The sequence below is a fragment of the Mandrillus leucophaeus genome, unplaced genomic scaffold (assembly GCF_000951045.1).
Source record: "Mandrillus leucophaeus isolate KB7577 unplaced genomic scaffold, Mleu.le_1.0 Scaffold331, whole genome shotgun sequence".
NCBI lineage: Eukaryota > Metazoa > Chordata > Mammalia > Primates > Cercopithecidae > Mandrillus > Mandrillus leucophaeus.
Genome location: NW_012103488.1, coordinates 1,500,212 through 1,525,727, shown reverse-complemented (window position 1 = coordinate 1,525,727; position 25,516 = coordinate 1,500,212). Strand labels below are relative to the sequence as shown.

General features: G+C 43.1%; 1 protein-coding gene across 2 annotated transcripts in view; it reads right to left on the bottom strand.

Annotated features, from left to right (window-relative positions):
* MYOF (myoferlin) overlaps nt 1-25,516 on the bottom strand; it is a 179,663-nt gene that overhangs the window by 30,770 nt on the left and 123,377 nt on the right. For both annotated transcript variants that reach the window (XM_011988472.1, XM_011988473.1), the window contains 13 exons: nt 24,466-24,571; nt 22,848-22,993; nt 19,388-19,561; nt 18,334-18,442; nt 16,526-16,603; nt 14,361-14,542; nt 14,109-14,267; nt 13,893-13,991; nt 12,489-12,650; nt 10,301-10,466; nt 6,906-6,982; nt 3,230-3,241; nt 899-997 (listed from right to left, as the gene is read on the bottom strand). In XM_011988472.1, coding sequence (XP_011843862.1) covers nt 899-997; nt 3,230-3,241; nt 6,906-6,982; nt 10,301-10,466; nt 12,489-12,650; nt 13,893-13,991; nt 14,109-14,267; nt 14,361-14,542; nt 16,526-16,603; nt 18,334-18,442; nt 19,388-19,561; nt 22,848-22,993; nt 24,466-24,571 — 1,569 coding nt within the window. The remainder of the gene's footprint in view (nt 1-898; nt 998-3,229; nt 3,242-6,905; nt 6,983-10,300; nt 10,467-12,488; nt 12,651-13,892; nt 13,992-14,108; nt 14,268-14,360; nt 14,543-16,525; nt 16,604-18,333; nt 18,443-19,387; nt 19,562-22,847; nt 22,994-24,465; nt 24,572-25,516) is intronic.

The window sequence follows — 25,516 nt, the reverse complement described above, 5'->3', positions numbered from 1 at the left end:
GAGGGAGGGAAGGGAGGGAGGGAGGGAGGGAGGAAAGGAAGGCAAGCAGGCAGGAGGAAAAGAAGGCAGGCAGGAAGGGAAGAGGGAGTGAGGGAGGATGGAGTATGAGGCTGATCCTTCAGCCCCGCTGGATCATTTTTCTGAATTAATGGTTATTTACATGCTAGTATTTCTTAGGCTACACTGAGAAATTATGACAATAACATGAAAAGGTGTGGGGTTTTTTTTTTTTGCTTTGATGGGGAAAATTATTTCAATGACCAGATATTTCTCATTCTAAAGTTTTTTTTCTCATATACATTGTTCTGAAAACTTTAGCACTGCTTCTACTTGAGTACCCTACAGGCTGAAAATTGAACGAAGAATTAGAAAATTCAAAACATGAACAGAAAGCTCAGAGCTAGTCAGCCATGCCTAGCTCAGTCGCTTGTCTTCCTCCCGTATACATGTTCTCATGGCTGTGATTTTATGCTGCATACATGTGACAGATTCAACTTTTCAGCTCGTGAAACCAATCCCTGTTCAAAGTACACAATGAAGCATGTTGACATCTTGTGTCATTCTGGAAATAGCACTATGACTTCTGGGTTTTCCTGAGTCAAACTGGATCATCATGGTCTAATTAGCGTGGTGCCAGCCCATTCCCAACCATCTGCCAGATGCCTCCAAGCCCCAACGTGGCAGTCACGTAACCATAACTCAATAGCTGTCCTCAAGTCCCTGGAATCTTGGCAAAGCCAAAACTCGTGCGAGAGGGCTCTCTGGGAAGACAGAGGTTTTCCTGGCCCCTGCTCATTAGCACCCACCCAAGGGACCTTTTAGTCATCCTCTGAGCTCTGCCTGTGGCCAGTTTTAAAGGATGTCGATTCTCCACCCACAGCAGCATAGATCCAGGTACCTTGAGCTTGGAATAGCCTTTCTGAATATACTGTCCGCATTTTTCATGTTCCCCTGAGGAAGCATAAAATTTACTCCACCAGTCCATGATTTCTTCCTCCTAAAAACATGTCAAAATGGAAAAGTCTTTAGTGATGTCCTGGACTTCCAATCTATAAAGGAAAATGCATATTTAATAGTTAAGAAATAGGTTCTTCTGACCCTATTATAGGTGAGATTATATGACTTTTGTTTACATGCACAATAGACAAAGCATTCACGATTCTTCTACTCAGAAACTAGAGGTGAAATGACCATTCTTGGCCAATGAAATGTGTTTGGCTATAGTCATACTAGATAATGTTCTTATGTCCTTTAGACATAATCTATTAATTTGTTGGTTTTTACATTTTTATTCTGTTGACTTGATATTTACATATACATATAAATTTAAAGAAAACCTCCAATATATGTTTTCTACTATCTCATTTTCTTAGCCCTTTTAGCCAGTAATGGCTTGTAATACAATACTCACTAGCTAAAAATTGGAAAAACTGGTTTTAATTCAAGTTGCTTCCTTTATGTTATAAGCCATACCCTTAAGTTACAAGCTGTACCGGCTTGGGCAAGTTGTTTAACGTCTCTGAGCGTCAATTTCTTCATCCACTGAATGGAATAATACAATGGACAAAGCATTCACATACTGCCTTCATTCACCTGCCTCCATGTACCTCCAAAAGTTGTTCTGGAAATAGTAGGGGATCTTTAGGAGAAAGAGCTTTGAAAATTATAAAACGTGAAATGAAAGGAAGGGAGGCATGATGGTTCAGTTAGACCAGGGCTCCCGACCTATCCTAGGAGATTCTGATGCAATCAGTCGGGGGTGGGACCAGGGCATCCAATAAGCTTTCAGAAGTTCCCCAGGAGAGTCCAATGTGGAGACGGTGTTGGGAATCTCTGGTTTCAATGGGTGGTTCTTGGTTGGACAGAAGGGACAGCATGTCAGAGTCACTTGTGGAATATTGTCAAACTATATAGAAGACCTCCCACTCAGATTTATAACAAGAATAGATTCTTATCAGACCCACCCATTGCTTATTTTAACCTACCTTGGAAATAGTAACGCCAAAACAAAAACAAACAAAAAAACACAGAATGTCACCTGCAATAGCGCCTCTTGGGGGAAAGGAAGAAGGGACAAGAAAGGCTACTTCTTTCTATTTTTTTATTTTTTTGAGACAGAGTCTCACTCTGTTGCCCAGGCTGGAGTGCAGTGGCATAATCTCAGCTCACTGCAACCTCTGCCTTCTGGGTTCAAGCGATTCTCCTGCCTCAGCCTCCTGAGTAGCTGGGACTACAGGCATATGCCACCATACCCAGCTACTTTTTATATTTTCAGTAGAGACGGGGTTTCACCATATTGGCCAGCTGGTCTCGAACTCCTGACCTCGTAATCCGCCCGCCTCAGCCCCCACAAAGTGCTGGGATTATGGGCGTGAGCCACTGCGCCCAGCCTTGAAAAGCTACTTCTTATTTGTGTTATATTATATATTACATTATATGCTTCTTATTTATGTGTGTGTGTGTGATGCATGTGTGTTACACATACTTACACAGAATTACTTCCCCTTTATGGGTCAGCAACCTACCCATGGATTTAGCTCTTTTTTTAAATTTTGACACACCATCTCGCTCTGTTGCCCAGGCTGGAGTACAGTGGTGCAATCTCAGCTCATTGCATTGCAACCTCCACCTCCCAGGTTCAAGCGATTCTTGTGCCTCAGCCTCCTGAAAAGCTGTGATTACAGGCACCCACCACCCACCTGGTGAATGTTTGTATTTTCAGTAGAGACAGGGTTTCGTGTGTTGGCCAGGCTGATCTCAAACTCCTGGCCTCAAGTGATCTGCCTGCTTCAGCCTCCCAAAGTGCTGGGATTATAGGAGTGAGCCATTGGGCCCGGCCCCCCTAGATTTAGAAAAAACTATTCCCATAAAAATTCTGGGCAGAAAATACATGAATCCTTTTTTTTTTTTTTTTTTGAGATGGAGTTTTAAGCCCAGGCTGGAGTGCAACGGTGTGATCTCAGCTCACCGCAACCTCCGCCTCCCGGGTTCAAGCGATTCTCCTGCCTCAGCCTCCTGAGTAGCTGGGATTATAGGCATGTGCCACCATGCCCGGCTAATTTTGTATTTTTAGTAGAGACAGGGTTTCTTTATGTTGGTCAGGCTGGTCTTGAACTCCTGACCTCAGGTGATCTGCCCGCCTCAGCCTCCAAAGTTCTGGGATTACAGGCGTGAGCCACCATGCCCGGTCCATGAATCTTAGATGTGGCAAAATGTATACCATAGTTACCTTTTCTGTCAGCTGCTCGTGCCCATGTCGGGTTAGGAAGAGGGCGAACCACATAACAGGTCACATAGATATGGAGACCCCAGGAACATGAGGTTTAAAGAGAAAGAAAGAAGGAAAAATTATTATTCATGCATGCCTTATATTATCAACATTTTGATGAGTTATTTAAATTATTTAAATTTTTCTAAGTCAAGATGAGCCCACAACTGAACCCACTTTACTGGTTTCTTTTCTGAAAATATGCAAAAGGTTACACACAGTATTACAATGAAAGGTTTGGAAGTAGCCCCTTCTCTGCCCCCCCATCTCATGTTTTCGATGGAGTTAGACATTTCACAGCTCACACAGGAGCAGGGTATGGAGCTGCTCATCGCCCTGCTCCAGACCTTACATTCCGTTTAGTTCCTAAAATATATCTCCAAACTTGGTGTAATTCTCCTCCCCACAAAAAACTGTCCTGTCACAAGATATGTTTGACTGCAATGTTATCATGTAGGTACCCCCTCCACCATGCCTATGTTACAGCACCAAATAAATACTCATCCATCAAAGTTGCTCTAATATGAGGATGTGAAGTTTCCCATTGGCCAAATCCTTTCACGTGATTTTTTTCATAGAGAACCCACCCCGATCTAGGGCCCATCCAGGAGATGAGAGAATGAAGAACTGGGAAGTGGGGCCTGAATGTGGTCCTGGTATCTGTTGGGGCATTAGCCAGGCTCGTCCTCAGTGGCAGTTTAAAGACATGCTGACTAGACCCTTTTCTGAGATCCTAACTTTATGTTCATCCTAAAGGATCTTCCTCCGGCTGCCATGTGAGAGGCCATGGGGCTGCTTCCGTAGGTGCCCCTTGGTATTTTCTGGATTGATTTTTGTTCAGCACAATGGAATTGCCAAGAGAGGCAGAGGGACAGATAGGCAATTCTTTCTATTAGATTCATACCAAAGCAAGATTTAAGGGTTAGATCATCACAGCTGAATTGAGATTTTGGAGAGAGTGATTTTATTTCCAAAGTACTCTTACATTCTCAATGGTTCCTGAAATCAGATTTTTAGAATGCGTTTGTTCGCAATTCAAACCATTTCAAGGAAAATAGCAGTTCATGATTTAAAAGACTTTTTTTTTTTTTTTAGACTAAGTTTTGCTCTTGTTGCTCAGGCTAGAGTGCAATGGCATGATCTCAGCTCCCTGCAACCTCTGTCTCCCAGGTTCAAGTGATTCTCCTGCTTCAGCTTCCCAAGTAGCTGGGATGACAGGCGCCCGCCACCATGCCCGGCTAATTTTTTGTATTTTTAGTAGAGACAGGGTTTCACCATGTTGGCCAGGCTGGTCGCAAACTCTTGACCTCAGGTGATCCAACTGCCAGCCTCCCAAAGTGCTGGAATTACAGGCATGAGCCACCATGTCCGGCCTAAAAGGCATTATTTAAGATAAGTTGCTGATTTTAAACTTTAGGATTAGTATGGGATAATTTATTCATGCCTACACGATCATTAGTTCATGTGGAAAGGTAATGGAAGCAACTGATGTGACTTGCTTTATTATATCTAATAATAAACTTGCAATGGGAATCAAATAATTAAATGGCACAGAAGATTCTTCTTTTAGGCTTAAAACAATCACGTTTGTTTAAAGATCACTTTTCACTCCAAAATCTACTAATAGAAAGAGTTGTAAGAATAATTCAAGTTTTTAGGCCAAGGTCCCACAGCCCCAGGCAGCCTCATGCATTTGTTTATCATACATACATGCACTGTCGCTGGAGAAGCCATTTTGCTGAGTGCTGTTGACATACTGCTTAAGCACTGGAATTGGAAGGTAATTGTTGAGATGGCCATGTACGCATGTCCATGTTATTTGGCTAGCACTTGACCAATTTTCCCCAAAGACTTATTTCTCACTTTTCTTGTGATAGTGCTCAGTCCATTTGTTAAGAATTCCCATGGACATCACAGAGTAATGCCATGAGTTTCCGGAGTGTGACACTGTCACTCAAAGACACAGCCTCCAGCTCCCAGCAACAGCATAGTTATTTTTAAGGCATTCCCTCCATTTACCCAGACACAAGGCCTGGATTAAGTGGTAATACATGTGCATTACATGTACATTACATGTACATGTAATACAGGACATCCGCAAGCTTGTTATTGGCTCTTTCAAAGTGCAACTTTGTTTATTTGACTTTGTACAGATGTGCCATGTCTACTTTGATGAACAAGTGGACTCAGATTTTTAGAGATTTCAACCAGCCTTTCTTATCAACACAGCATACCTTAACTAGATATTAGGAGAGCAGGCAGATTAAAGCAATTTACAATACAGTGGGAATGACTGATACTACCATCCCCAATCCTGCTATGTTGCAATGTTTAATTCTATGATGTAAACTGAACTTTCATAAAGTGTTGCTACAGTAACATAGTCACATTTCCTAACTATGGTTAAGAAGTGAATGAAAATACTGGCATAGATTGTTGACTTTATTCTTCTCCTGTTCCTCAGTTGTACTTAGGGCTACTGAGTACACTGAAGGCATGTAATAAGAATTGACTGACGATGAGAGATGGCAAACCTGGAGGCAGATTATACAGCAAGACCTTAAAATGTCTTTTTCTAGAGTAGTTGTAAAAATCTACAGAAAAGATCTTAAGTATATTAATTTCTGCCAAGGCTACTAGGCATATTATTAGGGATATTTGGGATGGTTTACAAAGTGATCACAGTAGTTTTGGCCTATGGGATTGGAAATTTGATATTGTCGTTTGTGACTATGTAGGATTCCCAGAGAGTAGAATCACACACACTCCTGCACAGTGCTGGCTGTGGAGACTATATTTTATACGGTCCAGTTGTTAGTGATTTTAATGCAGTGGGAAGGAAGTAGATTTTTTTAAAGGCACTGTTTATGGACATAACATATTAAAGTGCAATCATGTGCATTTTTGGGCTAGTTTGCACATTAAAACATGCTGTGAATGTTCATCATAGATGCCAAGAGAAACAGGGAGATATTTGGTGTTTTCTTTTTTTCTGGGCTGAGACTTTTTCCGCCATTCCTTCATGTAGAAGTGGCTGGAATAGTTAATTTTAAAATAGGGCCTTGAGTGAATATTTCAACCAATTTCTTCACTTCAAAATGACAGTGAATATAAAAACCTGGGTGTCCCATATACTGATAAATATGGTCATTAGAAATTTTGAAACACTTCTGCTTTATATAGGGGGAAGAATCTGGTGTGTTGCGTGTTACCTCTGATCTAAATGTTGCAATGCTATAAATTTGCTTCTGACACTTCGCTTTCTAGCAAATGATCTTTCTCAGACTGTCTACACCTGTGGTTCTCAGACGTGCCCGCATATAAAATCATTCGAGGAAAGATTTAAAAACATACTGATGTCTAGGTCCCTCTCCCTCTTGGGAGGTGGGGCCTGGGCATGGGTTTTATTTTAAGTATTCTGGGTGACTTATTAGTGAGGGTTGAAGACTACTACTCTAGACAGTGTCATAACTGTTGATGAGTGCGAGATTTAGACTCTTGTCTGTACTCAGTCTTCAATAAATGGATTGGCTGATGATTATAATTGCAACAAATTGTTGTTTGACTGAATTCACCAAATGCTTAGACATCGGGAAGATAAAACTGACAGCATGCAATGATGAACTCTGAAGCCTACCTTAGAAGCCAGTAAAGGTTTGGTGTCTTCCATTTCGATAACGATGTCCCGGCATGGTGGGGCAGACAGAAGGGAGGCTGCAAGACAAATACTTTTTAAATTTAAGATACTTAGAGAAATATAGTGGTGAACATTCTACTCTAAGTTCAAGTTTAACAGCCATAGGGTGGCTGGTAGAGTTTATTCTTGGATGAGACTTACGGAATAGGGAGGGCAACACCTGAATGTAGAAAATAACCCAACAATCCATCACATTTCCCCAAATATAATATGGTTTTAGACATTTTCTAGGGGATATGTCCACACTGTTTTGTTTTAGATAATTAGTCCAGTGCCTATACAGAAAGTGCTCAAAAAAGATCTGTGTCAATATATGTCTGTAGAGGGTGCAGGAGTAGGGGTGGGGAACGATTTTTTATTTCAATAGCTTTTGGGGTACAAGAGGCTTTTGGTTACACAGACGAATTATATAGTGGAGAATTCTGAGATTGTAGTGCACCTGTCACCTGAGTAGTGTACAATATGCAGCCTTTTATCCCCCTCCCTCTTCTGAGTCTCCAATGTCCATTATACCACTGTGTATGCCTTTGTGTTCCCATAGCTTAGCTCCTACTTATAAGTGAGAACATACAGACAGCCTACATCTGAAGGAGTCTTCTTTTCTTGAAATTTGTTCCTGAGACACAGAAAATAAATAAGAGAAAAATAAGAAAAAGAAGGGAAAGGAGGGGTGAGAGGCTAGGGGAAGGATAGCATTAGGAGAAATATCTAATGTGGATGACAGGTCAATGGGTGCAGCAAACCACTGTGGCACGTGTATACCTATGTAACAAACCTGCACGTTCTGCACATGTATCCCAGAACTTAAATTTTAAAAAAAAAGAGGAAGAGAAAGGAAAGGAAAAGAAAAGCAGGGTGGATTGTTTTACATTTCAGGTCTGAGGTTGCACTGGCTTATTCAGCCCTTATTCCCAACAGCGTATATATAGGGAGAAGACACGTGCCCTGACTTTATGTACAATTCCCAAAATATCTGTGACTCAGGATTTGGGGGTTAGAGCATGGACTCAGTAGTCATCCCTGGGCTTACTACATTTGTTTCAGCTAAAGCGGGGGTACCAAAGCCTCACCCTGGGGTGGGGATAGGATGAGAGGTACATCTCCATTTATTGAAGAAGCATCGAACAGAAAGACATTTAACAGGAGGCCAGAACCGAGACAGAACAAACTCTGCCAAGCCGATAGAACTTTCTGTTTAACCCACTCTGGCAATTGACATACAGGACATAAAGGAGGAGAGGCAAGAAACCTTTTTTGGTACTTACCATGTGCTGGGCACTCAGCTAAACACTTTAGTTACATGATCTCATTTCATACCTCAATAATCCTGTAGAATATGTGCCATTTTCCCCGTTTTAAAAATTTTAAAACAAACGGAAGCTAAGAGCAAGCAAGTCACTTGCTTCAGGTGAAACAATTAGTGGCAAGTTGGGGAGTAAGTAACCCAGGTCTGGCTGACTCCAAAGCTGTGTTTTAACCACCACACCAGAGCCTGGAGTAACCATCAGGGGGACACTGGGGAGGAGGGGAGACTGACATTTCCTGAGCATCTGTGATCTATCAGTTACTGTGTGAGGTAGTTTTAGATCTAGGTGGCATCCCTAGACCTGTAAGCAGTCTCTACACTTCCAAGATAGGCTCCCCTGCAGATCCTGACAACTGCACAGTACGGAACAAGACAACCAGAGGGCAGGGACACAGGAACACAACTGAACGCAAGCTCTTTCCTAGAGGATCAGTTCTCCACTTCACCCTCCTCATGAAAACAAAGTCCAAGGGACAGGAGAATGGTATTCTGTGCACTTCCAACATAAGGCCATTAACCTCTCATTGGTTTTATGAAAGGACCAGATTTTCCTTTTCTGGGGCTCTCTGAAACCTTGACCACACTCTACACTGATTACGTAGAATCACTAGCCAGGCTATGTCTGCCCTGGACCTAGCCCACCCCTGAGCAATAGACACAAACAGATCCACGTAAGTGATTCCAGGGCCAGAGAAAGCGTGTAGCATTTGTATCCTCTGGATGATTTCATGTATTTGGACCAAAAAAACCTTCTCTCATGAGAACAGTAAGAAAAAAAAAAAGCCAGGAAAGTGGTTTCTCTCCATTTAGTAACCTTAAAATGAAACAATCCTGCAATTACAACAATCCTTGTTATAAAAAATGCTGCTATTTTAGGCACCATCAATTCAGCATAAAATGTTTTACGTGGGACATTTCTTGATAAGCACATGTAGAGTTTTGCTTAAATGTGACTGTGGATTTTCTCCCTCTTCTCTGAATCAGGGATCCAGGATGCTCACACCTACACAGCAGATGAGTTTCAGAGGCTCTGTAAAATCAATACCAACCCTTATGAAAGTTTTAATAGAACCAGTTAGTGACACAGCTGCTTAAATAGAAGACATCTGCTTCAGTCTTGAAGCCACCAAGGATCAGCTGAATGAGGCTGTTCCAGCCCTCCCACGGTGTCTAATTTATGAGGCCAGGGGCCCTGGGATCTCTTGCACTGATGCAATATAGCCCCCAGCCCCTAACACAGTCCCTAGCACATGGTAAGCTAAAAGCAAGTAACTATTGAATGGGTAATTGCAAAATGCTGTATCACTAGCTATTATTTATTATGGAAATCTAAAGTAAGTATTATGCCCTGCTCTGTCATTTACATATTAATTATATGTGATAATGAGGTAGGCCAACAGATGGAAAGCAATCTGAAATAAAATCTCCTCCTCTGTCAATGTTCATGGAGTCAGGGAGCTTCCTGTTTTCCCCATCAAGGTATTTATCACACTGGACTGCAACTGCACACTTCCTCGTTTGCCTTCCCCGCTGCACTCTTGCTTTGTGAGAGGGGAACACGGCTGTCTTGGTCCCCACTGTCCCCAGGTATCTAGAAGAGCACGTGGCAGTCAATGAGTGCTTCCTAACCATTCAGTGAAAGGTGGAGGAAATGGCTTCATCCCCATCACTGATGTGGGAACAGCTCTCCCTGCTTTGCTAGCTGCTTGTTGAAAAGTAAATAGGGAACATTCATGAGCACTTAACACTTCCTCAGAAGAAGTCTTACATTCACCCGGGAGCCGGACGCTTCAGAGAGGAATCCCTGGAGCACGCCACCCACCCCTAAAACGAGGCCGAGATTCCAGCCCAGCTCTGCCACTTACGAATGATAGAACCTTAGGAAAGTGACATAACACACCGCAACTCAGTTTGCTCATCTGTAAAAGGTAGCCAATGAATCCAGGACTTACCTTGAGAACGTTTGTAAAGAGTACATCAGAGTCATGCGTGAAAAGCCCCTAGACTTCCGCACAGACTTGCACGTTACCTTTGAGCTGTGGGACGATGTCCTCTTTCCCTGCATACGGGTCGCAGCGAAAGCGGTCCAGGCGCTCGATGGTGCACTGGCCGACGACAGGCTTCCGCCCAAACTGCCTGTGGTCGATGACCTTGATCACCAGTGGGGGCATGTACAATTCCTCCTTGGGCAAGAACTGGGGGGTCACAAAGGTAGGTTTCATTTCTCTTTACGAGACCAGACAAGAGCAGCTTTGAGAAAAATTCCCCTGATGGACCAGTCCAGATTCTCTCTGCCACATAGCCCAGAGGACTCACAATAGTTACTCATGTGCTAGGCAAGGAGCTCAGTGCTTAAGAGCGTGAGCTGTCAGCCAGACTGCCTGGGTCAAATCCTGGCACTGCCACCATGAACCACCTGGCTAACTCTTCCATGCCCCCATTATTTCATGAGTAATAGTAACATTGTTGAATTCTATGTGAAGAGTACTAGTACCTGTTCCATGCTGCGTCCCCTAAGTGTAGAATCACTGACCCATGCTCTTTCCTCTCAGTCACTGCCCTGTACTCTTCCCTGTGCTCTGCTTCCCGGGAGGGGACATGTGCAAGGCTAACAAGCCCAGGGCTTTGGTCATCTACTAGCCAAGTTCTGAGCAGACTTTAGAAATGGTCAAGACAAAACTGAACTTCTAAGGGAAATAACTGTGGCTGAGACTCTTTTCGCCCTGGAAATTCCGTGCAGAAATGGATTGCTACTTTTTCCTCGACTCCCCCTGGCTCCCTCTCATGGAATTTGGTGGCTTTGGTCACAATGCCTGATTGGGGAAGCATGAGCTGACCTGGGGGCCCATTTGGTATGTGGTTCAGGTGAACTTCTATCTCTGGCTTCACACAGGAGTAGAAGCTGGGGTCACCTGAGTGATTTTTCTCTTCTCTGCTGACTAAGGCTAGATTCTAGACTAGAACTTGGAAGGTGGGGGAGGTGTGGGGAGTAGACAAGGATAGGGGAGTGGCCCAGGGGCAACCACTTTGGGACCCTGACTGGAAGCATCCTGGTGGCTCACTGTCGCATGATAGGGAGGAGAGCATGGGCTTTGGGGTTGGAGGGACCTATGTGCAGACTCTGGCCACTCACTTGCTAGCGACGTTCCCTTGTGTAAATTCATTACCTCTTGGTTTTCCCCAAAGTGGGCATAAGAGAGGTGAAAATGTTCAGCCCGCAGGATTAAAGACGAGGTGTACTGAGTAAGAATGTACCAAGCCCTGCGCTGCAGCTGTCACTGTAGTTAGGACACAGTCACCGCGATGTAGAAGGCATGGCCTAACACTATGACACCGGATAAATAATTTCCCCTCTTTAGGCCTCAGTTTCCTCCTCTGTAAAATAAGAGGTTAAAGCACGTGACCCTAGAGTTCAAGAGCACTGTATTGGAGACATCAAGGTCAGGAAAACGACTCGGGTGGGGAAAGGAATGGGATGGTTGTAGGTCTTCCAACACTTCAAGGTAAGGAACTGTCTTTATTTCACCTCTTTATATAATAGAGTAAAAAAGAGTTTTTTTTTTTAAAGTTAAGAAATTAACTTCTTTAAAAATGAAAAGACTGGGTGACCTCTTCTTGCCCCAGGTATTATGGGGTCAGTGATGCTGTGAACTGGATCCAATGCTCTCACATCTTTAACAACCAGAGGGTAGCCTCAATGGACCAAAAAAGGTGCCATCCCAGGGGCACCTGGAGGTGGGGCACAGTTACGGGCTGCCAGGGTCATGGCCCCATCGCCCCATATACCTTCCTGCACAGCCGCCCCTTCCTCAGACAACCAGTCCTTATCCAGAGGGTTCTGGTCCATGCACGGCTGTGGTGGGGGGTGGGGGGGTGGTATATCTGGTCCATGCATGACTGGGGGTTAATATTCTGCCTTCATGGGGTTGACCAACAGCCTGTAATAGATAGCTGAATAGATGGAAAGTTTACCAGAGAAATAAATACATATTGCTCACAGATATTTCTGTGCCACTGGAGTTGCTTTGAAGCTTTAAGAAAGCATTGCCACAGTGCGAGAATTTAAGGGGAAACAGTCATTGACAAGCTGAATATAAGGCAGGGTTTTTGTATTTGTCAGATTTTGGAAATAAACTGTGTGTGTTTGCATGTGTGTGTGAGGCACATACTTTCATATTTCAACGCACATGGGTGATTACAGGGAATCGATACTGTACCACTTTCATGAAGAGAACAGAACTTGGAAAGTTGGGTGTCTTCTTAAGGTTTTTGATCACCACTGATTCCACCCTTTCTTCTCCACACTCCACAACAAGACTGGGGGATGTGATAGAAGCCATCTGGAAGTTTTTCATATTTCTTAAGCCCCAAGCTAGAATCTAAGAAAACAATTTAAAGAGAGGAGAAGGTAACCCAGCACTTTAAAAATAACACTCAAAAGTAAAAATTCTGTCTTAACTACTGGCAAAGTCTTTACGATTAATTTGAACATTATCCTTGTAAGCTTATAGGTCATGCAAAGAAAGTGGTCTTGCCCCTTTCTTTCTCCTGCCTGAGCCCCTAAAAAAGCAATGCAGTTAAGAGTGTAGGAATCAAATCCTGGCTGTGCCATCTAGTAGCTGTGTCAGCACTGACAAGGTAACTCACCTCTCTATGACTCATCTACAAACAAGACTGATTGTGTTATCTGTCATGGGGTTATTCTGATGATCATCTATAAACTTCTTTGTTTTTTCTTTTTTGAGACAGAGTCTCACTCTGTCACCCAGGCTGGAGTGCAATAGTACGAACTAGGCTCACTGCAACCTCTACCCTACCCTGAGTTCAAGCGATTTTTGTGTCTCAGCCTCCCAAGTAGCTGGGATTACAGGCATGTGCCACCACGCCTAGCTAATTTTTGTATTTTTAGTAGAGGCAGGGTTTCACCATGTTGGCCAGGCTGGCCTCGAACTCCTGACTTCAAGTGATCCGCCTGCCTTGGCCTCCCAAAGTGCTGGAATTACAGGCGTGAGCCACTGCACCCAGCCCACCTGTAAACTTCTTAACACAGTGTCTGACATGCAAGCATTTCGAAGTGATAGCTTCAGCCTTTGAGAACTCTTAGCAAGACAGCCAGAAAAGGGAAATGTTGGGGTGTTAACAGCTGCTTGACTGGACAGGGGAAAGTCTTGAGAGTGGGACAGACACTGTCTATCAAGCCACCTGGTTGGGGTCATCAGCTTGTATCTGACATGTCAACATTGCTAACATTGCTCACTGCTCCCATTCAACTTCCGTCTCTGCCTCCTTGCCATGCCCCCATCTCTTGGCATATACACCATCATTCCCTTCTGGTCCATCTTCCCTCTCCCAGTTCTCCAGTTGACCTGAAAAACTCAGAAACCTGCTGGCTCCCAGTAAATGCAGAGTTTAGATGCCCTCAGGAATGTTAGAATTGACCTCTCCTTGTTGCCTCAGCAAGCCTTCTACTCCCATGAATATCTCCAGTTTTTGGACAAGTTGTAAAGGAAGTTGGAGATAGCAAGAAAATACGCAGCAGGATTCTATTTTCTATAGAAAAGATTCCTGCTCTGCAGTCACATCCGTTTGATTTGATGAGTAACACGTGGGGAGCCGCATACCTCAATGGCAGTGAGCTGGACCACAGGCCTGATCCCCTGGGGGACCATGTATAGATTTGGTGCCCTTTGAGGGGGAAGAATGGGAAGGTTGGAGCCATCCTGTGAAACAAACATGGGTATGTCAATGACTCACTTTAGTTCAAGCACACAGTGCCTAGAATTAACATGCATTTTAAGCAGTTGACAGAATACATGAGGAAGAACACAGTGACGTACCTTGCCCCTCAGAATCAGCTCTGCAGTTACAAGAACTTCCCCGCAGGCTTTGTCTCCATTCATTACTGGGTGCCACAGAAGTTTGGGTGTGATGTCCATTTCTGAGTTCAGTTTCACCAGAGGAGAGAAAATGCTTCGTCCTAAAAATTCATCTTTGCCCTAGAGAAACAAAGTGATCCTTAAATTCCCCAACATTCATCCCTTCAAATCTCCATCATCCCCAAGTTATCTTAGAAATTCTAAATGACCTACCACTTGGTCATTGTCAAAAAGTTCCATGATAACTTTGGGTGGATTCTGCAGAACTGTTTGGGGTTCCCCATAGATTTCAACTTCATCAAATATAATTGTTTGGTCCCATGTGGGATTCAGGGTTGAATGGATGATCTCAGTGGTTTTGCTCCGATGAAGGAAACAGACATGAGCATATGGATCTAAAACAGAAAAAGAGAATAACAATGGGGTCATGGCTAAAATCTAACTCCCCAGAACCACTCACTGCAACCATATTCTTTTCCTCTGGATATAATGACAGTGGGCTCTCACCACCTGCCTGGAGACAGGGTTTCTAGGGAGCAGGGAGTTCTCCATGGAAGGTTCTGGCACTGCAGCAGAGGCACCTGAAGCGAGACCCTGATGTGTACTGAGAGGTCTGTCTTTGGAATATGTCCCCACCAAGGTTAATGGGGCCCACAGTTTTTCTCTGCAAGAGTACTGCACTCATGGTTGAGTGAGGCTCTGCAGTCAGATACACCTGGGGTCCACACCCACCCTTCACCCCTGCTGCGTAACTTTGAGGGAAAAAATAATCTTCCTAAACGTTGATCCCTTCCTTCATGCAATGAAAGTAATATCTGCTTCACAGTGTTGAGAGGACGAAATGATATAAGGAATGTTAGCTACTTGGGACAGAGCCTGTCCTATAGGAAGCATTTGATAAATGCTAGTTTTTATTATAGTTGTTTCTAATGTTGATGGTAATCCATTCATTCAGCAAATATTTATTGAGTTCCAGGTCTCAAGAGCACAACAGTAACAGGAAAAGCTCAGATGCTCATAGAGTTTACAATCTATGACAGCAGAAAACTTTGTCTCACTATACTTAAGAATGGAGAGAAAGCAATATTATGCATGGAGAAATAATCCATGTTCTCCTCCATGCTAAATAATTTCATCAAACCTTTTTGCAGTTGCCTGGGGGCTGACCTATCTGAAAAATAACACAGTATCTAGCCTGAAACTTTTGTATAAGCCAAAAGTGCTTGGTTTCTAGCAGGGGAGCCATCATATGAACCCTTTGCTTTTGCCCTGATGATAATTCTTCTATCTCCAAAACTGCAAGGAATGTGCTTAGAGTTTTAGGAAGCTTTAGTCAAGAATTTTGGAAAGTTTTTTTTGTTTTGTTTTGTTTTTTAAACTTTCAGTGATAGAGTGCCCCCTGGTGGAAAATATTTGAAAATGTCTTCAAAGACCCTGTTGGAGATGTATATCGCAGGGATAACCTTGAATCTGGTCAAATTTGTAAGAAAAGGAAAACATTCACAAATATTGGTAAATATTAGTGCTTGGAACACGCTTCAAAATTGATGCGAGCACATGAGATTGTCAGTCAAATGCTCTAACACACTTCCTGTTTGGAAGAAAAAGTACAGCTCGCCGCCAGCACTCATTTCTCAGGGCAAACGGGAAATGGGTTAAGAGGTGTTTTCATAGAAGGCCCAGGGAAACTCTGCTGGGCTTTGAGTCCCGAAGTGGAATGCTCCTCAGATAGCCTGAACTATCCATGGTTCAGCAGAAAGGACTGAAATCCCCAGACAGGACTGTTCTCCCCTCCTCCCCCGTCCCTTGCCAATAGCCTTCCTCTCAGAACCAGTCCAAAGCAACGAAAGCAGCTGGGTGTCAGTGCAAGAGATGACAAAGCCTCATGGTTTTATGTTATTGAGAATGTGGGGAGCAGGCAGAGGAGAAGGTTAAAATGTACTCCAAACTGCTCAAAGCCTGGTGCTGTAGGCAAATGGGCAAACTTGTCATCTTTTTGATACCTTGAGAGAGCCTACAAAAAAACTTAAAGGATCTTAACTTACCAATCAACCCGAGGGTCCAGGGATGAAAACGCAGCCATGTATATAAACAGAGATGAGAAATCACTTTCTCAGTGCTTCTTATTACTTAATTAATTAATATCTATTAGTATCAGAAGTATCTTCTGTGTATCACTAGCACCCAGCAATGGTGTCTAAAGCATTCCGTGATGATTTATCTAATCACTGAGCAGTTTGCTTCAAGCATGCAAAAATAATCTCAACATGTAAAGGGTTTTTGTTGTTAGAAATGACAAAAAGCATTCACTTGAAACACAGAAGCAAAACAGCATGCTATGTAATCATGCGTAGCATGGAGATTTTTTTTTCCTTTACCTGAAAAGCTATCCTTGTCTAAAGCCAGGAGGTTTCTGGCTTGATAGACATAGCAGCGCAGATGGTAGATGTAGACTCCTAAAAAAACAGGATGAAGATTACTTACAAGAAACGTAACACTGTAAACTGCTATTTTACTGGAATATTTGGAAAAAATACATGTTTCTGATAAATGGGTCACTTGACTCTATTATAGTTCCCCACAGCAAAGAGCACACAGAATAGTGATGATGTGGCCTCCCAAAGTAGTTCTATTTCCTGTAAAATGAAATTTATTTTTTAGGCTGGGTGCGGTGGCTCATGCCTGTAATCCCAGCATTTTGGGAGGCTGAGGCAGGCGGACTGTTTGAGGCCAGGAGTTAGGAGACCAGCCTGGTCAATATGGCAAAATCTTGTCTCTACTAAAAATACAAAAATTAGCTGGGCGTGGTGGTGCACGTCTGTAATCCTAGCTACTCGGGAGGCTGAGGCATGAGAATCACTTGAACCCTGGAGACGGAGGTTTCAGTGAGCTGAGATCACACCACTACATTCCAGCCTGGGCAACAGAGTGAGACTCGGTCTTAAAAACAAAAATCCTATTTAAAAAAAATACTATAGTAAGCTCAATGCAAAGTATATCAATCAGGAAAACATTACCTCTGTCATAAACTAACTGAATTTAGGGTACTACTTATTATCACAGACCTTTACAATGAAACTGGGTCTCCAGCAGTTATAGAAATAGAGCTTTCTATACTACTTCAGCATCAGATCTGGGAAACAATTATCATCTAAAAGATTCTTTGACATTTCAAAATATTCATACTCCTTTTATTATTATATTCTCTCTGTCTCTCTATCACACACACATTCGCTCTGTTTCTTTCTCTCTTTCTCTCTCTCTCTTTGTGAGATAGCGGAGCATTATGATTCCGTGTACAGATTCTGGGAGCTCTACGACCTGAGTTCAAATCTCTCTAGTGCTCATAAGCCATAAGACTTTGGGCAAGTAATTTAATCTTCCTGTACCTTGGTTCCTTCTTCTGTATAATGGGGACAATAATAACATCTACCTTATAGGGTTGTTATGAGGATTAAAAAGTTATAATATGTACAGTTCCTAGCCCATTCTAAGACCTATATAAGCATTTGCTAATATTATTGTAGAGCAGGTCTGTCTCATTCCAAAAATCCTGAAGGTTGTTATTGAAACCAACCATGATTTAAATTTTTGTGCCTTTTTCCCTAGTTAAAAATTTCAGTTTTGGGGGGCTTACTAGACAGAATAAGCACATACGAGACAGACTGTTAAAATCAGTGATTTGACCACCCTTCACCTTATCTATGATATGGTTTTCAACTGCATTTTTAAAAACCCATTTCATCAAGGATGAAAATGAAAGTCATGTTTGCATGAAGAGATTTTAAAAATCATATTCGGTAATTTGAAGAGTTTTCTTAAGATCAAAGTTACAGAAGTGGAATTCACAAAGTCATGTTTAAAATTCACTGCTGGCCAGGTGTGGTGGCTCACGCCTATAATCCCAGCACTCTGAGAGTCTGAGATGGGTCTTGAGAGGTCAGGAGGTCAAGACCAGCCTGGCTAACATGGAGAAGATGCAAAAATACAAAAAATTAGCTGGGCATGGTGACGTGTGCCTGTAGTCCCAGCTACTCAGGAGGCTGAGGCAGAAGAATCGCTTGAACCTGGGAGGTTGCAGCGAGCCGATATCGCACCACTGCACTCCAGCCCGGGTGATAGGGTCAGACTCAGTCTCAAAAAATAAGTAAATAAACAAATAAAATTAAAATAAAATAAAACTCACTGTCAAAATTGCAGGAAACAATGGGGGTGTTTGCTCCAAACACAGTGGTGGCGCTGTGCTTCTGTTTCTCCAGGCTCTTCTCATCCCCATCTTCTGTAGTGTCTGCCCCCTAAAGTCAATTAACAGAGTCAATTAGCAGATAAGTCAATAAACACTGCCTAAAAGCAATCCAACCAACCAACAGGCAAGAATCACAAACAAATGGAATTCTAGCTTTTAAAAGATGTTATCGTGCAAACATCCCATTTTTTAAAAGACGAATAAGTCCCAGGATAGCAAGTGACTTCCCTGAAGTCGCTTAGCTGGAAAGCAGCCGAGCAGGAAGTGGGAGCCAGCCCTCCTACCTCGAGTCCAGGTTTGCCAAGCCCTGCTGCTGAAAGAAAGGGGAAAAAAGGAAAAATGTAGAGGATAAATAGGGAGTAAAAGGATGGGATAAGGAAGAGAAAGAGCAGCAGTAGCAGAGTACTGTGGGGTCAGAGTGCAGAAATACAAAAATAGGCTATTGAGAAATGGCTCCTGACCACCCTATTGTTTTAGATCACCCCCTGCCATTCTCTATTCCTTCCTTCTACCTGCCTGCTTTTCCCCGCTGACTTCTTTACTGTGCTTCCATATGTGCTTCCATATTGCTCTCTAATTTTGTGAGCTAGCCTTCTGACTTCCTCCCCTTCACATCTGTATCTTTATGAACATATGTATGAATATTTTGTTGAACAGTTGCAGTTTCCAAGATATGATTCCAGGAACTTGTGCCTGGGATGTGAATAGATGTTACCTGAAACGAGGGTCCTGGAACAGACACATTTGGAAAATGCTAGGTCAAGCAGGTGTGTCGACAGTAGTATTTCTTAGAACACTCCTGTGTTAATGGTCTATTCGTTCTACATGAGGTATTGAGCACCCAGGACGTGTGGCTTTCCCTCAACCTGTGAATATTTGCCATCTTATAGTACCAGGCTTACAGGGACCTCTATGGAGTTGGCAGTGCTGTACCCAACACTCACATATTTTCTCTATACCAATATGATCTGTGCTCTGGCAACCTAGTACTTACAAGAGCACCTTCAAGTTTAAAGATGGCAGCTGCACCATGTGTTTCTGAAGGAGCCATTTTTCTCCTCCAGCGTCTGCGGCGGAAGGTATCTGAACTACGTTGTTTCCAGTGAAATTTCCAGCCAATTAAAGAAGCATATTCCCAGCCCTCTTGGTCTTCCAATTCCTCCATGGCCTAAAACAGAAGTAAACATGTTGATGATGATGACGATGATGATGATGATGATATTCCTTTTATTGATAAAACAGGTTATTTGATCAATCAACAGATACACAGTATTCAAAATCTACTCTGTGCCAAGTACTGAGCTACAGCCAGAAATACAGAAAAGAAAAAACCCAGACAGGACGTCTGCCTTGCAGAGCTGATGGACTGCGGTAGTGCGGAGAGATAACCAGACTATGACAGCATAGTTGTGGGCATACCTGATTTGGGGGTGGGTGAAGCAAGTGGATTCTTTCTCAAATTGCTTTCTGTTTTCTCACTTCATTAGTTCATAAAAATGTTGCTATTGTGATATAGTGTGTAAAACATTAGCATCTCCATTTTACATATGTAGGACAAAAATCAAATGCCCCCTCCCAGGTTTAAATGTCTTGCCTGAGCTTACAGCTGCCATAACTAATAATTAAGTGATAGATCAGAATATGTTATTTCTGTAATAACTAATACATTCATGTGGTACTTTTTAGCTTAAAAACTACTGATCTACCAGTGGTATCGGTTTTCTTTTTTTTGTTTTTTTTGAGACGGAGTCTTGCTCTGTCGCCCAGGCTGGAGGGCAGTGGCCGGATCTCAGCTCTCTGCAAGCTCCGCCTCCCGGGTTCACGCCATTCTCCTGCCTCACCCTCCCGAGTAGCTGGGACTATAGGCACCCGCCACCTCGCCCGGCTCGTTTTTTGTATTTTTTAGTAGAGACGGGGTTTCACCGTGTTAGCCAGGATGGTCTCGATCTCCTGACCTCGTGATCTGCCCGTCTCAGCCTCCCAAAGTGCTAGGATTACAGGCTTGAGCCACCGCGCCCGGCCTGTATCGGTTTTCAATGTTATATTCTATTCATTCAACAAATATGAGTGCCTGCTATGTGACAGGGATCGTGTTAGGGGCTGAGGACGCAGTGAAGAAGAGATAGGATCTTTGCTTGCACACAGCTGACATTTTCACAGCAGAAATTTGATTTAAATACCTTAAAAGTATGACTGGATTTAATAAATGTAAAATAATATGGAATAATATTTCAGATCTGAGAAATGAGAGCTCCATGCGGGTAATTATGGTTGGGTCCATTTTTTTCACTTTGAATAAATGTGAAATGCAGGTTAAGCATAATCTTGTACCTGACCCTCCAGTAACATAAATAGTAGCAGTGAAAATTTTCACCTAGCCAAGAGTAAGGCAGGTTAGGAAACATGATCAAAGTCTCGGAAATACTCATTAGTAGAGCCAGGCCATATCCTGAGCCTTCTAACTAGTGGCTCAGTGTTCTTCCCACTTCAACTTGGTGCCCTCGTGTGGAAGGAGAGGGTTCAAGCACCTTCAGAAACTTCTCACCCCATCAGCCTGGGATAATTAAACAATAAAGAGATATCCATTAAACTAAGGAGTTTCTGCACAGCAAAAGAAACTATCATCAGAGTGAACAGAAAACCTACAGAATGGGAGAAAATGTTTGCAATTTATCCATCTGACAAAGGTCTAATATCCAGAATCCACAAGGAATTTAAGCAAATTTACAAGGAAAAAAAAAAAAACCTCATTAAAAAGTGGGCAAAGGACATGAACAGATACGTCTCTAAAGAAGACATTTCTGTGGTCAACAAACATATGAAAAAAAGCTCAACATCACTGATCACTAGAGAAATGCAAATCAAAACCACAATGAGATACCATCTCACACTAGTCAGAATAGAGGTTAAAAGGTCAAGAAACAACAGATGCTGGTGAGGCTGTGGAGAAATAGGAATGCTTTTACACTGTTGGTGGGGGGGTAAATTAGCTCCACCATTGTGGAAGACAGCGTGACGATTCTTCAAAGACCTAGAACCGGAAATGCCATTTGACCCAGCAATCCCATTACTGGGTATATACCCAGAGGAATATAAATCATTCTGTTATAAAGATACATGCACACGTATTTTCACTGCAGCACTCTTCACAATAGCAAAGACATGGAATCAACCCAAATGCCCATCAATGATGGACTGGATAAAGAAAATGTGGTACATACACACCATGGAATACTATGCAGACATAAAAAGGAACGAGATCATGTCCTTTGCAGGGACATGGATGGAGCTGGAAACAATTATCCTCAGCAAACTAACAGAGGAACAGAAAACCAAGCACCGCATGTTCTCACTTATAGATGGGAGCTGAACAATGAGAACACATGGACACCGGGAGGGGACCATCACACACTGGGGCCGGGGAGTGGAGGGAGGGAGAGCATCAGGATAAATAGTTAATGCATGTTGGGTTTAATATCTAGGTGATGGGTTGATAGGTGCAGCAAACCACCATGGCAAACATTTACCTGTGTAACAAACCTGCATGTCCTACATATGTATCTTAGAACTTAAATTTAAAAAAAAAAGACTCATTCATTCATTAGCTCATTTATTTGAGTAGATTATTTACTGGGAGCACATTTCTGAGTTAGCAAGGAGGATACAAAGATGACTATGGCTCAATTTTTGCTTCCAGAAGCTCACCATCTAATAAAAATAATGTCAGAGTTACCCATTCTGTGGAATAGAGAGAGTTCCTGTTTGGACTTAGCTTAGCCTGGGTTCCAACACCAGCTTTGTCACTTACTAAACACTTGGCCTACAGCAAGTGTATTTAAACTCTGTGAGCATTATCTGTCAAATGGGCATAAAATCCAAACCTTACAGACTATAGATGATGCATATTGAGTACCTAGCATTAGAGAAAGCCACTTCTATACCTGCCACTTATTATTATGAGTGTTATTGTTCTATTTATTACTATTCCATTTAAAGCTTACAATACCCTAATTAAAAGGTATAGATATTATTCCCATTTTGCAGATGAGAAAGAAAGGGAATTCAGGGTTTGAATCCTTACACATCTTGTTCCAAGTCCTGAGCTATTACCGCTACTATATTACGCTGCCAAAATAGTTTCTGTTTCTTTTAACACCTTTGTAGCAGTTCTCATTTAGCCTGCCTGGGAATCACCTGGATGGTTTACTGAACTACAGCTGGCTGGGCCCACCCCCAGGATTTCTAAATCAGTAGGTTCGGGGTGGGACATGTCTAACAAATTTCCAGGTGATGATGATATTGCTGGCTGGGGTGGACTCACTTTGAGAACCGTTGAGTGCAGTATTAGGCTCTGGATTTGTGAGTAGTTGCTGCAGAAATGGCTAGTTAGCCGGGACTTTGTGGTCAGGAGGGCAGAGCTCCCCAATCCAGCTCCCTTCCCTTGCTTCTCTTACCCTTGCAGTGCTTGAAGCAGTCTGTGTTAAATCTTTCTTGCGTTTTCGGACCAGCCTTCGCCGTCTATGAGTGTGGTACATTTTCTCTGCTGCAACCCAGGATTTGGGCTTATGATCAGGAGGAATGGTGATTCCATATTCCCAGCCTGGAACACAGTTTGTGAATGGTTACCCAAAAGAGATGCATTTGCCAGATCACCAAATAAACCTCCAGGAAACATTCGGTCACTCTTCCTGCCCCCAAATGTTCTGTACTATCGTGACGGAATGCGTGGCTGTTTTCACTTTGCTGGGATATTCAGCCAAACAGGATACAGCCTCATTCCCATTCAGCTCCTCAAAATGCTTCCTTGGTGACCATATTCTCCCCAACTTTTAGGCTTCCAGTCATTCACGGTAATTGAGTGCACTTAAGAATAAAGCACAGTTCAAGAGGCAGGAAGAAACACCAGGTATGCATGTGGACTGTGCAGTTGCACAGCCTGGGTTCAAATCCTAGCATCGCCACATCTTGGCTGTTACCTGAATAGGTTTCCAGCAAGTTGGTAAACCCGCCTATGGCCCAATTTCCCCACTGTAAAGATAAAACACACCTTTTGATAGGGTTACAGTATTTTAACACTATCAAAATAACATATGCAAAGCATTAGGGCCATACTTAGCCCATAGTTATTGCCCAGTCAAATGCTAACGATTATTCCAAGATCTGGTGTGTGCATTGAGATCAGCGAAGAGCTTATAATCGATTTGAAATCTTCTGGGTCAATGCCAGTTCTATGCACCATGCATAAAGAAAGAAATGAATCAGATTTTCTCTTTTGATAATTCCAAATGCTATTGTTCACTTAACTTTAATTATGGTTCAGAAAAAGACACACACCAGAAGCTGTATCAATGGTCTGCATCATTGCTGCACAGGACGACTTTAAGGGTAGTTTACAGTTCTCTTTTCTGAGTCAAGGGGGCCCTGAATGTGATGTTCCCAGGGAGGTTATGGGGTGTGGTTAGAATAGAGAAAATCTTGACTCCAGCTCCCTCCCAAATTCTCATCCTGGATCCCTAAGTATCTCAAAACCCAACCAGTTGGCCCCATTACCTGATGTTTTTCACCCCTGCCCACTTAGCACTTGTCCATACACTTGCCTGTCCCTTGGATTCTACATTTGATTAGTCACAGATGGTGCCACATGACCCAGATGCCACAGACCAGCAGTCCCCAATCTTTCTTGCACCAAGGACCAGTTCCATGGGAGACAATTTTTCTATGGACAGGGTTGTGGGGTAGGGGAGGATGGCTAGATTCCCACAAGGAGCACGCAACCTAGACCCCTGTCACGTGTGGTTCACAATAGAGTTTGCACTCTTAGGAGAATCTAATGCTGCCGCGTATCTGACAGGAGGTGGAGCTCAGATGGTAAGGCTCCCTTGCCTGCCACTCACCTCCTGCTGTGCGGCCCTGTTCCTAACAGGCCATGAACTGGTACCGGTCTGTGGCCCAGGGAGCTGGGGATCCCTGCCGTAGACCAAAGTGAGGCCCCTCTCTCCCAAGCAACCTTTACCCTGATTAACCAAGGCCCTGCTGCAGAGCCCTGATCAGGTCACAGATGTACAATTTTACCTTTCTCATCCACCGCTCTATTTATGTCATAAGACCATGCATCATCTTCCCATTCCCAACCTGGAGGACAAGTCAACTCGCTGGGCGATGCTGCTTTGTCGCCGTTCTTACAAAACAAAAATAAAAACAAAGAAGAGAGGTAAGCCATAACGTCAGTAAGATGCAAAGGGTCCAATATAGTTCCTCACTTAACTATGGCATTCACACCTTTACTTAGATACCATCTTAGAGATCCATTTCACTCAGAAAAATCTCTAATCTTTATTTATTCACAATTGCTAAATAATAATTAGTTTAAACTATCTTTTGTTTTTATTATTAGGAAATAGTATTAGGTTCAATCACATGAAATTGCTGTTTTTGTAGGTTAAAGTGGTTGAATCTCAGCAATTTCTTATGGTTCAACTTAGTATTATGAAATGGTGCAACTCTCTTTATGAGGGGTTACATGGGAAATAACCCATCAGAGAATGGGTAAAACATTAAAGACACATGGTTGTTTGTTTGTTTGTTTTGAGATGGAGTCTCGCTCTGTTGCCCAGGCTGGAGTGCAGTGGTGCAATCTCGGCTCACTGCAACCTCCGCCTCCCGGGTTCAAGCAATTCTCCTGCCTCGATCTCTTGAGTAGCTGGAATTACAAGCGCCCGCCACCATGCGTGGCTAATTTTTGTATTTTTAGTGGAGACGGGGTTTCACCATGTTAGCCAGGATGGTCTCGAACTCCTGACCTCATGATCTGCCCACCTCAGCCTCCCAAAGTGCTGGGATTACAGGGGTAAGCCACTGCACCTGGCCTGTTTTGGTTTCTTGTTTTTTGTTTTTGAGATGGAGTCTTGCTCTGTCACCCAAGCTGGAGTGCAGTGGTATGAACTCAGCTCACTGCAAGCTCTGCCTCCCGGGTTCACGCCATTCTCCTCCCTCAGCCTCCCGAGTAGCTGGGACTACAGGTGCCCGCCACCATGCCCAGCTAATTTTTTGTATTTTTAGTAGAGACGGGGTTTCACCATGTTAGCCAGGATGGTCTCGATCTCCTGACCTCGTGATCCACCCA